At 37.4% G+C, this 18,467-nt stretch overlaps 1 protein-coding gene across 2 annotated transcripts in view; it reads left to right on the top strand.

The window, feature by feature from the left end:
• LOC123865443 overlaps positions 1–18,467 on the top strand; it is a 126,737-nt gene that overhangs the window by 71,350 nt on the left and 36,920 nt on the right. For both annotated transcript variants that reach the window (XM_045906466.1, XM_045906467.1), the window contains one exon: positions 15,741–15,857. In XM_045906466.1, coding sequence (XP_045762422.1) covers positions 15,741–15,857 — 117 coding nt within the window. The remainder of the gene's footprint in view (positions 1–15,740; positions 15,858–18,467) is intronic.

Genomic DNA, 18,467 nt, shown 5'->3' with positions numbered 1-18,467 from the left:
TTGAATGCGTTAAGGGAGTGTTAGTTAGAAATGTGCATAACTTAGTTCGGAACTGCTTAGAATTCAAATCGCACTAAGAGCTTCACCGGTTTACCTCGCGTTTGCAAATGAAAACATCAACGGGGTACATTTCACTATTCTAACAGTAATCCGACTGTTGACTGATCTCTTCTAGGTATAGACTTGCTTATGCCCTCGACTTCTTCCGCGTGGCCTACACAAATGTCGTACTTCCATTTGGGAGTCCCCATCCCAAAAAACCGGTCAAGTGCGAGTCGGACTCGAGTATTTTTTTCGACATTTTACACGATAAATCAAAAACTATTAAGCATACTAATAAACAAAATCTGTTTTAGAATGTACAGAATATAAAGCCCTTTGATATTATGATAGCCCACTTGGTAGGTATAGTTATCTACTTTGAAAACAGACTAGAATTTCTTCCAAGCTCTTTCTGAACACTTCCAAGTAAAGATTTTTATGTAATCCTGTGAAGATGATACTGCCATTGTCGGAATTAGAATGCCATAAGCCTACGTTGTCGTATTGATTTACAAATTGCGAAAAACCAAATTAAATTTGGATTTCGCGGGCAGACCCGTCTCATGCACCTTATTATAACGAATAACGGAATGATGAATAAAAGCTGAAGAGAACGCGGAAAAGCAAACATCTTATTACAGCGCATTTGAATAGGTACTGAAATGTTGTTGCAATTTGTATTGCTGACTCTACGAGTGCACGCGACCGATGTCTTGGCTTTTGCCACTGAGTTATAGTCCATAGAGCTGTAGACCTCGTACGTTAGACCCCTTAGGGCCTCTAGGGAAATAAAAGTTCGTCGCAGTATTATTATTAATCCACCATAGTGCTTTGATTCAAAAGCACTTGTAAAAATTTTATTGAATAAAAATATTTTGAGTTTTGAATTTTTGAATCTTTATGCAGTGCAGCTGTACCATCTACGGCCAATACTAATAATAAATCAATATAAGTATCTGTAACCTGTCATTAAGTTATTTAACAACGTTGTTAGGTAAATTTATGCGTCAAAAAAGTGAATCCACCCAGTTAAAAGTTTACAGGACTAATAAAAGTTTTCTGGTACAATTTTTTCAAAGTGAAATTATCATCCGTTGCATCTTAAAGTACTAAAGAAGCAATGTTTTTGACAAAAAGAGTAAAACCAATGATTCTTCCAGCATGATAAATTAGTTTGACTGACAGCTACAATGATGATCATTATTACCTTTGATTGGATGACTCTCTCACTGTTACTCTCACTGGCTAACAGGCACGAATGTTGTAACACAAATACTATTTAGCCAATTACAAAAATATTGCAGTAACTTCTACGATTTATTGTAGTATCTAAAGATCTATCGAAGCTAGTATTATCATCTGCAGTTGTTTCGGGCTATTGTTGCAGGATATTGTCACCTCTAGGCTAGAACACCTCTCTGGCTCTCGCTATTTGAATTGTTGAGACAGCATCGACGTATTTTAAAATGAGCTCACTGCGTCTTGGAGAGACAATAGATAAGTAAACAAGAATAGATTGCCCTAGAATTTCTATAGTAGTACCACAGGTAGTATATTATAGCTTTTTCCTATTCCTATTGAAGACTACCTACAGTGTTGTTTTTTAGGGTTCCGTTCCTCAAAAGGAAAAACGGAACCCTTATAGGATCACTTTGTTGTCTGTCTATCTGTCTGACTGTCTGTGTGTCCGTCCGTCCGTCCGTCCGTCCGTCGAGTCTGTCAAGAAACCTATTGGGTACTTCCCGTTGACCTAGAATCATGAAATTTGGTAGGAAGGAAGGTCTTATAGCACAAGTACAGGAATAAATCAGAAACCCGAATTTGTGGTTACATCATTTAAAAAAAAATATGTTTCAATTTTCAAAATAAGATGACTATACCAAGTGGGGTATCATATGAAAGGGCTTTACCCGTAGGTACATCCTAAAACAGATTTTTTTTTTTATCTATACATATAATAAAATTGTAGAAAAGTGGTGTCTGTACAATGGAAATATATAAAAAAAAAGTAGCAGGGGTTGTTATTATATCGATGCCGAACCCGAAATTGTAATTAATTTTTTTTTTGTCTGTTTGTCTGTTTGTCTGTTTGTCTGTTTGTCTGTGTGTTTGTGCACGCTAATCTCAGAAACGGCTTATTCGATTTAGATACGGTTTTCACTAATATATTGTAGTAAGCTTCACTTAGGATTTAGTGTTTATTTCATGTCAATCGGTTCATAAATAAAAAAGTTATGTCAATTTAAAGAATCACGGCGCCTCGCGCCTGAGCGTCCGTGGCTATATAAAGCGCGAAAAGTCACTATTCCACGCGAACAAAGTCGCGGGCACAGCTAGTATATAATAGTTTTTGATTTATCGTGCAAAATGTTGGAAAAAATACCCGAGTACGGAACCCTCAGTGCGCGAGTCTGACTCGCACTTGGCCGGTTTTTTTAAATAAATGGAGATATTCTATGCGGAAGAGGAGCTGATTTGTATTGGCTGGCCTGCACATAAATCAACAGTTCGAAATGGACACCAATAGCCGGATTGCCTGTCTATGAACTAATCAAAGGCCATCGCTTGCGAGCGATGGCCCGTGAAAGGCGAAACCTCTCATGCTTGTCTCGAGCATTTCTGAGTTGTGAGTGCTTTACGAGTATGACCGAGATTGTTGGCGCTGACAGACATTGCCTTCAGTTATTTCGATAAACGGAAATCTAACAGGATTGATCAGATTACCCTATTACATAGCAAGCTTGAACATGAACTAAAGACGTCCTCTTTAACTAATGGTTTTAGACCTATTTTGTGGTTTAAGAGTGGTCTCTGCGTCACTCGCTCCATACAAACGTAGTTCCGATTTCATTTGAATATTAAGCAACCGAAGTCCATGAAATTTTGCAGACATATTCTAGAAACTAATATCTATGCTTGTGGTGTTCCAGATTTCTGTTAAAATATTCGGTTTCAAAGTTACGCGGTCTTAAAAATTCACATACAAATCTTTGAGCCCCTGTAATTTTAAAACTACATTATTTTTAGAAAAATCTAAAACACCACATGCACAGATATTAGTTTCTAGAATATGTCTGCAAAATTTCATGGACTTTGGTTGCTTAATATTCACATGAAATTGGAACTACGATTGTATGGAGTAAGTGACGGAGAGAGCCCTGTTAACGACATAATATAATGTTATTATAACGGGTAGATACATACTACATACCACGATAAGATGGTCAGTCACATCGATCTGTTGGACCGTTACAGCGTGATTGAAGGACAAACCCATAAACTTTCCTATTTATGACTACGACTCACGTAACTGGGTCAAAATATGATAATTCAAAATCATCATTATTATTAATCGTGGTATGCATTTGTTATTTACATTATATTCGTGCCCTTTAAAATGTAAAGTGTGTATAAGTTTGGATTTTTCGAAACTCCCACGGAATCAAAGCCGCGGGCGGTTGCTAGACGTCTTATTTAAAAAATAAGTAGGTCCCTTAGATACCTACTTATTTATTTTATGTTATGGCCTCAACAGAGCTCGAGAAACAATTGTAAAATCAAAAAGAAACTAATTAGTGTAAAAGTACCTATTTGAATGTTTCATCACTTTGTGAGTTTCTTGCGAAAATTGCTTGATTTATGAAAGGAGAAATATTTTTGAGAAATCACCACGACGAAATGGTTTAAAAATATGTAATAAGCGTCTAATTTAAAAGACTAACTTTTAAATCTGGAAAACAAAAACACTTAGGTACGGGTGCTTAAAATAATGCGTTTGTGAAATGCGAAATAATGTGTTGTTTATCTGTGGCACTACCTACTTGGTGCTTTAAAACAGCTCGATAAAAGATGGCGGCCGTAAAACAGCTGTTCTGTTTGGCGGTCATTCGCGTTCGAGTCCGCGTTACTTCTGTCCGTCCGTAACTATTTTCCTTTCGCACCAGAAGTTTTAGTATTTTAAAGATTTTATTTATAGATTATAGAGTTATATAGACTGTGCATAGACCTCGCCTCGACTCCTCCCCTGTACAAGTGTATAATGAGCTTTAGACAGTCTGCCTTATTTAAAATATGAATATTAATAAGGAAATTGCCCAAAACACGTCGGTTGATGCCAAAGAAATTTCATAACCGTAATCTATAGACATCATGGAAGTGGAACGAGCGAATTAATGGAAGTACGAGTAATTCAAAAGCGATGGGAATTCAAAGACTTTTATCATCAAAATACCATCTTTATTATTGCTTCGGATATTCGCATATGAAAAAGATCTGTATTTTTCTGTAAAACTCTCACTTTTATGAATTTGTCGTCACAGGGCGGCCCAGGGTCAGTTTTATTGGCGTTGTGAGATCCTATTTTGGGACTCTCCGGATTTTTTGCATCTCTATTATGAGGTAGGATATTATGGGCCTTCATAACTAAAGAGCTACGAAAAAAATATAAGCTGACTTCACTATAATAATATGTCCGAAATGTGAATCTCAAATCAACTTAAGTCCGAGCGAAGCGAGCTTGAAGTTTTGAGATTAATGCAGAATAGGAAAAATTGTGTTATAACTAAAACGAATTACTGACAATAAATTATAGCTGGTAAAGCGTGAATAAAGCGAACGTAATTTTGTTATAATATTGCCCAATGGAGGGAATGTTTCGACGTCCAGTCCCCGAAATTAAATCTAGGTACCAAAAAGAAGGTATGTAACCACTATGTGCTAGGTACTCGCAAATAAGCGTTAGTACCTACCTACACAGGTACAGAATAGCAATGCTAAACCAGAAACAAGAATACACCATATTATTTTCTCATACAAAACAAAAATACTTAGTTTGTGCAAGAGTAAAATATTGGAATATTCTTGGCAGATCTGTTTCCACTGAGGTTGGGAATTCTATTTCTGTAGGTAATATATTTTTGTAGTGGTGCTGCTGACTCGTTGGGAAACCATTTCCATGTTCGATTCTTATTATACTTGTCGGAGCGAGCGGCTCACGATCGGCATCAAGAAGGCTAGGTTCTAGCTTAGTTCGTCTATCTTTTGTGGGCAAAGGAAACGCGCGAGGCTAATACAATAACTAGGTGTAATGAAACCACTAAAGAGTCTTATTTAACGATATCGTTCACTAATCACTAGTCACTACGTTTTTAATCAAATGGCCACGTTATAATCTGCGTTTAGAAGTCTTTGTCATGATTTTATTAAGTTTAATTAATAGAGCGAATAACGAGTCCGCGGGTCGCGCTCATTCGGTATAGAGGTCAGAATTTGACTGCGAGCTTCATTCTCTCAGCTTGTAATGTAAGCTTTCCCATTAGATAAACAAACCGACCCCAGGCCACGTTCGATGGCATGGTAACCACGTCACCTTCGCTCATAATGAAAACAATGATCTCTTTGTACTTTGCTTCGCGACAAGTTAAACGCGCTAACATAAGCAAAGCATTCCCATGAATTGGGCAAGGTGCTATCTGATATCAGCCGCCAGCGCCGCGCGCCGACATACTTATTTCAATATTTCCAGAGGAGTAGCTATTCTCGTGGCAATTATTTATTGATGTCGCTCATAATAATCAAGAACGAAATATTGTGGTATTTTAAAAGCATCTTCCTTTGCACAATTTAGATTATTATTTTCTTCAGTACTTATATCTGTTTTCCGTAACTATGAGTTTTCCCTTATAAATAAAACTGAAATAAATTAATCGTGGTACGTCGAGTTGATTTTCTTTTCCTTGGGACTATTGGAAGTTAGTATAGGTAATCTTGCGAGTTTGAAAAGGCAGATTTTTAATTCATAAACGCAGCATTGCTCCACCGTGAAAGTCAGTTGAGTTGTCAGTAGTTAGTCATTACAGAGTCACTCAGTAAATTGACACTGGATCAATTTTTGACCCCTGCTCTTTCTATTTGTTCTCTTATTCCATGTTTATACTCAATGATTTTAAGCTCATTTCGTGGTTTAGCGAAATATTATATTGCAGATAACACCATTAATACCACGATTAATTTGCTGACTTTATTTGTCGATATTTCGACCTAATTAATTTAGGTATATATAAGTCATTTCGAATAATTCGAATAATTCTTTGCGACTTGGTACTATCCAACATTAGCTTCTCCTTTCAGCAGAGATTACTCTAAACAATAAGGCCGCCTTTGCACACAATTGTTTTTTCTGTTTTCTTCTTTCTGTGTTGTGTTCCTTTACATGTGTTTTTGTGTGCAATAAAGACTTCCATCTATCTATCTATCTATCTAGTTGCATGGGTCGTGGTCACGACGGGACTGCAGTGCTGCGAGAGACGAAGTTCGAACTGTCATGGGCAGTAGCGAACTACCCTCTTGTTCTTTTCGCTGGAACATCACGAGCTGTCCGGCAAAATACACTCAATGTTTATACTCAATGTTCAAAATGGCCCATCCCCTATTTAGGAATTTCCTTTTCTATTCGTATTTTATCCGCTTAGATTATTATTCTGCTCCGTTTATCCTGTAAGAATCCTTTTGATGTCGAGAAATGCAGTCGTTTAGATAGACGCTATCCTTTTTAAGCCTTCAGGTATTCTAAAATATTCTAAAGAGGATTAGAACGAGATTTCTTTAGTGCAGGAAGTACAGTCCACTATGTTTAAATCGCCAGTGATTTTCTAGTGTGATATTTACTACAACGATAGTAGCATTGTTATTTAAAATTCGTATTTTGGCTGGTGGGAGGTTACGTCTATGGCTAGTTACCACCCTACCAACAAAGCCGTGCTGCCAAGCGATTAACCGTTCCGGCACGATGCCGTGTAGAAACCGATAAGGGGTATGGGTTTAATGAAAACTGCCATACCCCTTCCAGGTTAATCCGCTTCCACCTTGCACAGTATCATCACTTACCATCAGGAATAAATAAATCCCAGCTTATTGCAAAATGGCATCATATCACATTTTACCGTCATTAACGAAGCTATGAAATTGAACAGAGGATTACTTTCTACACACTATTTTACACCGACATTAGCAACAAAATTAGTTTTTAATATTCCCGGTCCTAGAAAACTTCATCATCATCAGCCTGTGGACGTCCACTGTTGGACATAGGCCTTCCCTATAGAGCGCCACCACACCCGGTCCTCAGCCTTCCTCATCCAGCCACTTCCCGCCAGCCACTTTATATAGTCGGTCCATCGTGCTGGAGGGCGTCCCACACTACGTTTGCTTAAACGCGGTCTCCACTCAAGGACTTTCCGGCTCCAACGGCCATCGCCTCTACGACAGGCATGGCCTGCCCACTTCCACTGCCACTAGAAAACTTATAATATCTAAAATGATGAGTTTATTGGGCCAATTTTTCATTTAAAAAATCACATCAAAGGAAAAAGGTACTTATTAAAAAATTAAAAAATCTTTTCAGAGTTTTCAATTTATACTAAGTAGAGCCTCAAAAAGAAAGCGAAAAAACTTCCAAATTTAATTAGCTCGAAACTTCAAAAAAGGTATTTTAAAAAACACGAAAACTGAACTAAAACTACTTTCTCAAAGTTCGCCCTGTCCGAGGTATTGACTCGGACTTGTAATTAAATTTAAAACGAGGAGTTTTCTTTGAAATTCAGCAACAAAGAGTTTCTCTACATAAAGTCCTATCAAAGGACCTTCTCAACTTTAAGCACTTACCTACATTATATTATGTAAAGCTTTTCACATTAAATTGCGCACCCCTTTTTATAGCTACCCTTATGGAATAGCTTTAGCCTGCGACGTAGACCAAGTATTTGAAACCTACGGGGGTTTCGTAGGAACCACTTGGTTTCACGGCATAAAAATGACCTAGATGACCTTTTTTCGGGCTATGCCACACAATATAACACAGTTTATTCCAGTGCTTGTTCTGCTTGAGGTCTTTTGACTTTTAATGCTCAAGTATTAGAGGCACCGGGATAACCTAACCCTAAGGTATAACTGGTAATGTGTGACACAGCTTACAAAAATAAACGTTTTTTTCTTTCTTTCTTACTTTCTTAACTTTGATTACTGTTTATAACTCGACGCCCGTCCCTACAAGATACCTATACCCAGCAATGGACATCTACCAGTTGATAGTGATAAAAAGCGTCGCTTAAAAATCTCCTATTATGTAAGTGGTGTCTAAAATCTGACTTATTCATTTCATATTATCCGGCCAAAACTTCATGATAGTCGAAAATGTGTGTCCATTTATCCACTCCTAACTATAAAATAATATACAAATTCGCCGGGATGGATGGACGAATTAGGAGTACCTATTTGAGTACTATCTTTATTTTTAATTTTCTTGACTTCTTGCAATCAGACCTGCTGATAAGTGATGATGCAGCTTAAGATGGAGTGTGCTTGCCTGGAAGATTCCTATTCACATTTGATTCGAAGGGCATTTAAAAAATGGTGGGGAAAACTGACCTTAAGGTAATTTTCGGTTGGACAAACAGAACAAGCCATAAATTCAACCCGAACGAAGCCAGTAGTTGGTCTATATCCCATTCGAAGTTCGCACGTGCGAGCCTTCGTTTCAACCAAGCTCTATAATTAATAAGCAAAGCGCAGTTCCCCGTTCGCTGAGCAAAGGTATTGAAGCAAAGGATTTTATGGTTGAACGGCACAAAGTGAATCCTAGCGGTGCGCCTCTTGTAAACTTTCTGTAGACATGAGCTTTTATAACAAAAGGGATTGACAAAGCTCTCTTTTTTCGTTACGCTCTTTACGCTATTTTTTGATAAATAATGACTCAAAAAGGAAGCTATGTGTAATATATAGGTTAAATCTTCTGTTTACGGTGGGAAATCACCCACTAAAACCTTCGGCATGTCAACCCCTGGCATTCCTGCTGATATTCTCTTAAAGCATTTCAATAGAAATCGTAAGTAAAGCAGTTATTTAGTAAAGAATCTAACACTGAAGTTTGACTTGCCGAAGATGAAAACAGCCAGAGCATAGCCAGAGACACTGACCTAAAAGTTTTTTAGATCAGGATAAGTAGCACAAACGTTCCAAGTAAAAGCGAAACATTGTGCTTACAAATAAAAAAGGCCCGTTATTCAGTCGGGACAAGAGGGAACTCTTTTATTTTTAGGGTTCTGTACCTCAAAAGTTTGTTGTCTGTCTGTCTGTCCGTCCGTCCGTCCGTCCGTCGTGTCTGTCAAGAAAGCCTATAGGGTACTTCCCGTTGACCTAGAATCATGAAAGGCAGGTAGGTAGGTCTTATAGCACAAGTAAAGGAAAAAATCCCAAAACCGTAAATTTGTAGTTAAATCTTAAACAAAAAAAAAAAATGTGTTTCATTTTTCAAAGAGAGATAACTATACCAAGTGATTCATATGAAAGGGCTTTGCTTGTAGGTACATGCTTAAAACAGATTTTTAATAATTTTTATGCATTATAGTTTTTGATTTATCGTGCAAAATGTCAGAAAGAATACGGAACCCTCGGTGCGTATTCATATTTCATGGAAACGTATAACGTTGTATTCATGATTCCTCCAGTAATAATATCAGTAATATCACATAGAGCGGCAATAAGCAGCGATTTCAGGACTTGGCTTATATAATTTCGGCAGACATTCATGCGAATTGAAAGGAGAAAATCTGAGAGTAATAATAATTTATTTTCTGCTCCACAGTTTTCTATTTTTAGAATGATTTCTTTCGACGTTTCCATCGATTTGAAATTCATATGCAGCAATGTACCTAAATCTGTGTTCATACAAATTATATTGCCAGCTCAATTTATTTACTAGATGCTTCGACCCAAATTCGCACGGGTTTGCCTATTATCTAGACCAAAATGTCAAATAAATACCTACCTAGGTACATACTTAAAACCCTACTCGTAAGAATGTTCTAAATAACCTACCTTTGATAGAAATTGCATGTTCGTTAGTAAACAATGAAATTAATTATTACAATGAACCTTTGATTACTGATTAGGTATAACTTGTATGAGTAGGTATAGGTGCGGTTCACAGCGCGCGGTGCATCAAAGACACATCATGCATGATATTGGGGTGTGGTGCAAGTTAATTATTACATCTACCTGTTATATGACCTAAGTAGAACAATCTTTCTGTATGAAATTGATTTACAATAACCTGTAACTTCGAAGCGATGTTACTACCTACCGTGTTTTTGGATTTTTAAACACTGTTTTTATGACATCTTATTCTGTTATGTTAGATTCTGACAGGTTAGATTCTGAGCATACCTAATTTTTAGAGTAATCGCATCCTCTTCTTGCTAATGTAATCTGAAAAGGACGGACACAATTTGGCAGTTATAAATTTAATTTAGAGCTGTCGAACCTCGTGACTTTAGCTGCCAGTCCCGAGCCTATTGCTTAAATTTGTAGCGTGCACTAAAATTTAGATTCTTTAAATGTAAAATTCATGTTCCGTCCTTTTTTAGCAATACTAAAAAGAAAAAGATGCAGATGATTCTCTAAATTTAGTTTAGAGAAAGACAACAGAATCGGCCCCTAATGCCAATCTAAAACTATAAAGGATAACTGGAATGGAAGAGGATACTTCTAGGTTCTAAAGTAGATTGATAAACGCTCTTTCAATGCGATTGAAAGTTGCGTGTTTATACTTGAGCTTCCGATTAAGCTACCCGTGCTGCCATCTAGTCCGTGCGTTGTGAGTTATCAGGCTTTGGGTTCGTGTTCGAGCGTTTTGTTGATTGATTAAAGAAGGTTGTGAACGTGGCAACCACTACAAGGTACTACGTTCGCCTTTGTACATTTTATTTAATGTGGAATAAAGAGTTGAAAACAAACAAAACCTTTAATGGCATCGTACCAGAACGCAAACCTTTGGCCGTATGGGTAGCCATAAGGCTATCGGTATGGCTTTGCCTGTCCTACTAGCCAATCAGAACCAAGTTAACTTGCCTACTAGCATACTACGCTTACCGTGGTAGAATAGAAGTCGTCACAATTGTATGGATCTTATTAAAAAAGCATGCCGTAATATTTCATCGGGCATCTGATTTCAAAGAAAACCCCCAGAGCAGTATAAATGGAAATGGGTAAAACTTAATACACTTCTTGCTAGGTATAACTGAATTGATCTAACCTAACAAAGAAACTAAATGGAAACTAGCATTGTAAGTTAAATAAAAGCTTGTACAAAGGATCTAATTTTATTGTATGCCTCTTCAAAGATTCGTCGGACTTTCAAATCAATCCTAATAAAATTTTCTTCGCCATTAGGGGATCAAAAATCAAATAAATGTATTCTGTGAATGTAATTCCTTTTGTTATCTACTTAGTGATTCTCTGAACGTTGGAATTTTTCCCCTAATGAGACTAAATTACCATAAATGTTGCCTAATTCAGTTACATTAAAGAACTTTGGGTTACAGATAAGGGCAGTAATATGCCCTGACGCGTTTGCAATCTTTTTCCCCTCTATAATATATATAGTTTGGTAATTTGGTTGTTAATTAATTTATTTTAGCCCTCATCACAAAAACCCCACATTTTTAAACTAATCTTTTTAACAGATTTTTGGGGTTCAGACTTAAATAGCAAAAAGTGAAACAAACGAACAAATGAACGCGGTATCTCATTAGCTGGGCAGTACTTATTATTGCCCACTGACCATATATACATGTATATACAATACATATTAGGTGGATGGGTCTTTGGGAATCCCGCGGGAAATCTTTAATTATCCGGGATAAAAAGTACCTAGCCTATGTCCGTCCCCGGGATATAAGCTAACCCTGTACCTGTCAGAATTAGTTAAACAGTTGGGCCGTGAAAAGGTAGCAGACAGACAAACTTTCGCATTTATTATAATATTAGTATGGATTTAGAAAGAGTACAGCTTCGCTTCTATCCAGTACCTCTCAGTTTTTTATTCGATTAGTATAAACAGTTAGGTATATGTCTTGCGTGGTTTTTTTTTTTAGTATGGGCCAGTTCACTACAACACTATAATATTAAAATATCTTTGCTGCAATGTGAACCTTGAGTTATGGCGAATAACTAAGCGGCAAAATTAATACGAATATGCTTTCACGCTTTTGCTTATGACTTGTACTCGTATCGTAGTTATAACCAAATCAGTGCGCTTGGCGGGTCAGCAACACATACTCACCGGGCTCCATTGCACTCCATTATAAACCCAGAGTCTATAAAGACTAACGTGGTTGAATTCAAACAAGAATATACTTTTCTGTGTCTGCTTATGGTTCGTACCGTGGTTTAATGAAAGCAGTGCGCTCAGCTGATTGAAAAAACTCCACTTCACTTTTACAGTTTAACTCAGAGTTATACAAATAATTGTAGAAGAATTCGTGCAAGTACTCTTACGTGTACGCTTATTACCTGCAACGTAGTATAATGAAATCAGTACGCTCGGCGGATCGTCAATGAGTTGTTATAACAGGCTCCATTGCACTTCCCTTATATATTACCAACAAACTGCATACAAGAATATGCTTGCCCGCTACCGCTTATGACTTGCATCGTAGCATAATAGAATCATTATGTTCGGTGGATCGGCAAGACTGGTCCTACCAAGCTGCATTAAACTTTTCTCATATAAATTCATACACTATCGTTTATGACTTGCAGTGTGAATAAATTGCAGTTTCTCGTTCGTCGTTTTAATTTTCTTTTAAGTGTGATCTGTCATTTGTGTTTCGTGGTGCAATAAAGTATATACATTTATATACATACATACATGTAACGCAATCGGTAGATACGCTCGCGTATCTTAAACACTTAATTATAACAGGCTCCATTGTACTTCCCACATAAATCAAAACAAACTACATACAACAATACTGGCCCCCTACCGCCTATAACTTGCATCGATGTATAAAATCTGTACTCTCGGAAGACCGTAATACGTTATACTAGGCTTTACTTTCCTTTTTCCATATAAATTATAAACAAACTGCATAGAAGAGACAAGTATACACTTGCCCGCTATCTCTTATGACTTGCAGCGTAGTATAATGAAATCAGTGCGCTCGGCGGGTCGGCAACACGTGGTTATGCCAAGCTCTAGTTCACTTTTACAATACCTATTATAATTTATCGAGTCAGTTTGTATTGTCTGTCTATCTACCTATAACTAGCGCTATTATGAAAGTACCCTATTGAACTACGATGTGTATTTTGAATATGTTTTATTGAATAATTGTTTTTAACCCCCGACCCAAAAAGAGGGGTGTCATAAGTTTCACGTGTGTATCTGTCTGTGGCGTTGTAGCTTCTAAACTAATGAACCGATTCTAATTTAGTTTTTTTTGTTTGAAAGGTGGCTTGATCGAGAGTGTTCTTAGCTATAATCCGAGAAAATCGGTTCAGCCGTCTTTTCTAGTTACTGTAACCTTCACTTGTCGAGGGTGTTATAAATTTATAATTTAAACTTGTACTCTCTTGTGTTTCTTATCTTCTGTCTAAGATAATATAAAGAGGACACAGTTCATCACGCTGACCCGTTTGCTGACCGCGAAGCGATTTAGCGTTCCGGTACGATGTCGTCTAGAAACCAAAAGGGTATGGGTTTCATAAAAACTGTCCTTCCAGGTTAGCCCGCTTTCTTCTTAGACCATTTACCACCAGGTGAGATTGCAGTCAAGGGCTTATTACTTGTGTTGTATCTGAACAATATTAAAAAATACTTCAAAGTTATAGGACTCTTGGAAAGTCATGATAGCTTTCCAAGTAAACCTAATTTAAAGCCACAAAATTTTGTTTGGAACTTAGACGGGATTGTGAAGAAAAATATTCTCGCGCGCTGATTCCATTACGGTTAAAAAGAATTACAATTTCCACTCTTAACACTTTCCCCCAAGTCAGGGCTTAATTAAGTTGATTAAGATGGCAGAGCACCAGCTCCATAAAGAGCTTTTTCATATTATTTTCATTATGATACCCTGGCACAAGGAGACCGGTCTTGTAAAGAAAAGCTCCTCCGGTATTACAACAAATCTTATAGAGAGAAACTAACTGAGATAACATAACTAATCTAAGCTAAAATGAACTACAGTTCAAACTTTCGTCTAGAATCTAGATGTTACATCCATTTAGGTACATGGCGTACAAAATTCGTGCTCGGTGCTACAGTTCTAGACAACTTTGGTCTAGAAACATGTTAGGTACGTTAATATAACATATAACATACGGTATATAATTCGTGCTCGATTATATGAGTAATACAGAAGATATAAGATAAGACGCACGAAAGCAGAAGAGATAGGCGCTCTACAAAATTGTGACTGCTGGGTCTAAAAACTTGAGATTTTGCATGTAGGTTTCCTTTATAAAGTAGGCCTCCACTAAAAAAAGGATTTTCAGAAAGAACCATTGACGTCGGGGCGCGTCGTTTAGTTAAATTATAGTAATTATAATCCTGTTGAATGGACAAATGGTACATAAGTTTTTTAATAAAAAAGTAGGTACGATTAACATTGCTAATATTTCCCTTTTCTCTCCAGCTAAAGTCCGCGCGGCGTAATCTGAACCTAAAGTCAACTCACAAAAAATAGTTTTGGTAGGTAGGTATATTGTACCTACTCTAGGATATAATACATTTGATTTTGTAACAAGTGTAAATTAAAAATTTATAACACCCCCAACAAGTGAAGGTTACAGTAACTAGAAAAAAGCTGATAACTTTCAAACGGCTGAACCAATTTTCTTGGATGATAACTAAGAATATTCTCGATCAAGCCACCTTTCAAACAAAAAAACTAAATTAAAATCGGGTCATTCGTTTAGGCGCTACGATGACACAGACAGATACACAGATACACACGTCAAACTTATAACACCCCTCTTTTTGGGTCGGGGGTAAAAATACATTTTGCTCTATTCGCGTCAAGTATAAAAGACCCAAAAAACTAAATAAAATGACTTACGATAATATGTACGCCTGAATCGAGGTTTCGAGCCAAAAGCGGCGTTCACAAAAAACGGATAATTCCATGATAAACGACCTCGGACTGCGCGCTAAACTAACTCGATGGTTTTTTCTACAGATTATGAAACAGCAAAATGGAACTCAGTATTTCAGATTTGTACAGGATACACACACGGATTCTATAGACTTTGCTTTTATCAACATGATTGATATTGGGAGACTCTTTATTTAACTTGTAGGTATAGTCTTTCAACACTGCTTTTCGGTACAAGGTCACTATTTGACATTCAAGCATCTTGGGATTTCGAAGTCCAGTCGCTTGTGCCCTGTCTATTGCCACATAAGCTTCGCAACTCGTTGAGCTATGTCGATTATTTTAGTTCTTCTATGGATTTGCTTATACCTGATTAGGACGCGTAACATGGTTTTCTCTATCGCTTGCAAAATGTGTTTAGAGTGTTTAAGTCCCTAGTAATTAGCGACTATGTTTCGGACACAATATGCTCTGCCACAAGTCGTACAGTTCATTCAATCAATCAGCATGTTTGTATCCACGGCTGGACATAGGCCTTTCCAAGAGTGCGCCACCACACATGTTCCTCCGCCATTCTCATCCACCCACTTCCCGCTATCTTCTTAAGGTCGTAAGGTCGTTCAGGACGACCTCAAACCCGCTGGGGGTTTGAGGTCGTCCCCACTGCGCTTGCTGATATGCGGTCTCCACTCCAGAACACCAGAGTACTATGATTACTTAGGTATATGTAATACCAGCGGTGTATAATGTGACCTCTTATTGTTGCAGGGAAGTGCGGGGAAGGCAGTCCGTGCGAGCAGCTGTGCCGGGAGCTGCACGATGGCACGTTCGAGTGCGGCTGCGGGCCCGGCTACGTGCTACACGTAGATGGCTACGAGTGTTTAGGTAAGGCATTGTTGTAGCTGTGCTACAGGGAGGTGTGAAGGTAGTCCGTTTGACTGTGTCGGGAACTACTCGATGACACGTAATATGTAGCTGCGGACCGAGCTGTGTACTGGCGCGTAGACGGTACGGATGTTTAGGTAAGGCATTGTTGTGGCATTGCTTTACGGAGGTGTGAAGGTAGTCCGTGTGACTTTGCCGGAAACTACACGATGACACGTTCGAGTGCGGCTGCGGGCCCGGCTACGTGCTACACGTAGACGGCTACGAGTGTTTAGGTAAGGTATACTTTTATGGCAAGATAGCAAAAATTAACTATAAACCAGGGCGCTGAAGACGAATTCTTGACACACAGAATGACATCAAACGCTTCGTGAAAACGTATCAAAGTTCCCTAGAAAAATTTTGCGCTCGCTACGCTTACTTGATATTTAAATTACACTATTTGATCTTGCAACCGCATTGTTAATCAACTTCAAGTAAAATTACTAAATAACACTATCGCTGCGCTTATATCTCGCCACTTGGCTAAATAGAAATATGCTTATATATTACTTTTAAAATAAAATTAATGTCTTACCAAAATCAAAATTTCAAGAATATCATGGTTCTTTAATCCATCACGTAAGAAAAAAATAAACGTAAGCGTATCTACCAATCCATTAGAATCTCCTAACGAACCGATAAAAACGTAACGTGAGAATTTTCCAAAATTGACGAGCAGACATTAATCAAACTCAATCTTTTGAGATAAATTATAATATATTATATCTTATACTTACCTTGTATCTGTACTGACGGTGAACTTTTTCCCGATCTTATTTCTGGATCGAATTTTGTAACATTTTTTTAACAACCAATGGGGATGATGCTTAGGTTAAAAATAAATTATTTTAATTTGTGATAACATTACAAAAAAAAATTTAAAGTGTTATTTCTTCTGGCGATGGCACGAAGCCCTTCGAGTGCGTATCCGACTCGCGCTTGGCCAGTTTTATATTTTTGATATAGTTTAATGCTAACCGTAACCTATAATACAAAAGTATGTCCGTTCTAACAAATGATTTCCAACGCTATCAAAACTCTCCAACCTAAATTCTCTCTCATAATATAAAGGACGGGTTTTAGTGATTCGCCAAATCGAATCCTTTGCGAAGAGTTGTCTTATTCAATTCTCTGTCGGCGGCCATCGAAAAGCCGAAATTCAAAAGGGGACTCAATTTCTAAGGATAAAGGTCCCTGGTTAGGGTTGCCATGTTACAATTCCACAAAATCAGGATTCGTGAGACGAAGTCTTTTTAGTATTTTTATTTCCATTGTAGTATTTTTGGAAAAGCTATGTAGAGCTGAGAATAAGAAAGCTGGTCAACTGCGAGCCGTCAGACTCACACACAAAGGGTTCCGTACCAATGCACAAAATTATGCACTTTTTTTTAAATTTACATGTCGGCCATTTTGAAATATTTATTATTTGTTATTAATGAAGACTGAAAACCGAAATGTAGCCGGTTCAAATCCCACCCGTTGCACTATTGTCGTACGTACTCCTAGCATAAGCTTTACGCTTAGTTGGGGGGTAAAGGGGAATATTAGTCAGCATGCTAACCTGGGCTAGTATTCTTTTTAAAAAAAAATTTTGTTTGAAATGCGCCGGGCGCGTGCTATTCCATGGTTTTAATATTATTATTTGCTACGAAAAATACCTTCACATTAAAAATTGAAATATAATTAAAACTATTATTTACATAGAACCGTTTCACCGTAATAAAGTGGGGTTCGTATCATTCGCGAGGTGTTGAAGAGCCCTCCCTCATAAACAGAATAAACCCGCATGCATAATAAAACGAGTTTGTGCTTTCCTGGAAAAACTTACCTGGAAAAAGTGAAACCTTGATAAAATAATGATCTAGATATTAGAATAATGTTATAATTTAAATAGAATATTAAATTATACACCCTGTAGTAATTTTTATTACAAAAAAACCGGTCAGGGCGAGTAGGATTCGTGCGCCGAGGGTTTACATTATAAATACGTAGTTTAGGTTTTTGACAATCCTTTGGAAACTATTTGATTTTCTGAGACAACAAGTGTAAATTAAAAATTTATAACACCCCCGACAAGTGAAGGTTACAGTAACTAGAAAAGAGCTGATAACTTTCAAACGGCTGAACCGATTTTCTTGGATTATAGCTAAGAACACTCTCGATCACCTTTCAAACACAAAAAACTAAATTAAGGAGCTACTATTATAGAACTAAGTTTAGGAGCTACGATGCCACAGACAGATACACAGATACATACGTCAAACTTATAACACCCCTCTTTTTGGGTCAGGGGTTAAGAAATAGCCAAAGTCAATGTCAAAGCTTCAAAGGATGCAAGATATTCCTATACCAATTTAAAATCGTCAATGCGTTAAAAAATAATATCGATCTGTTGCTCCGTTGCGGCGTGATTGAAGGACAAAACAACAAACTATCGCATTGATAATATGGGTAGTCATAGATGAAGCCAATTTATTACTTGAGTGAAATATTATGAGTCCAGAGACATGATAATTTTTTCTTTTGATAGGAAAAATCCCATTAAGTGATATAAAGGTTTTCAGAACT

Source organism: Maniola jurtina, chromosome 5 (assembly GCF_905333055.1).
Source record: "Maniola jurtina chromosome 5, ilManJurt1.1, whole genome shotgun sequence".
NCBI lineage: Eukaryota > Metazoa > Arthropoda > Insecta > Lepidoptera > Nymphalidae > Maniola > Maniola jurtina.
Note: the sequence above shows the minus strand (reverse complement) of the source record. Positions and strands in the feature narration are given on the sequence as shown.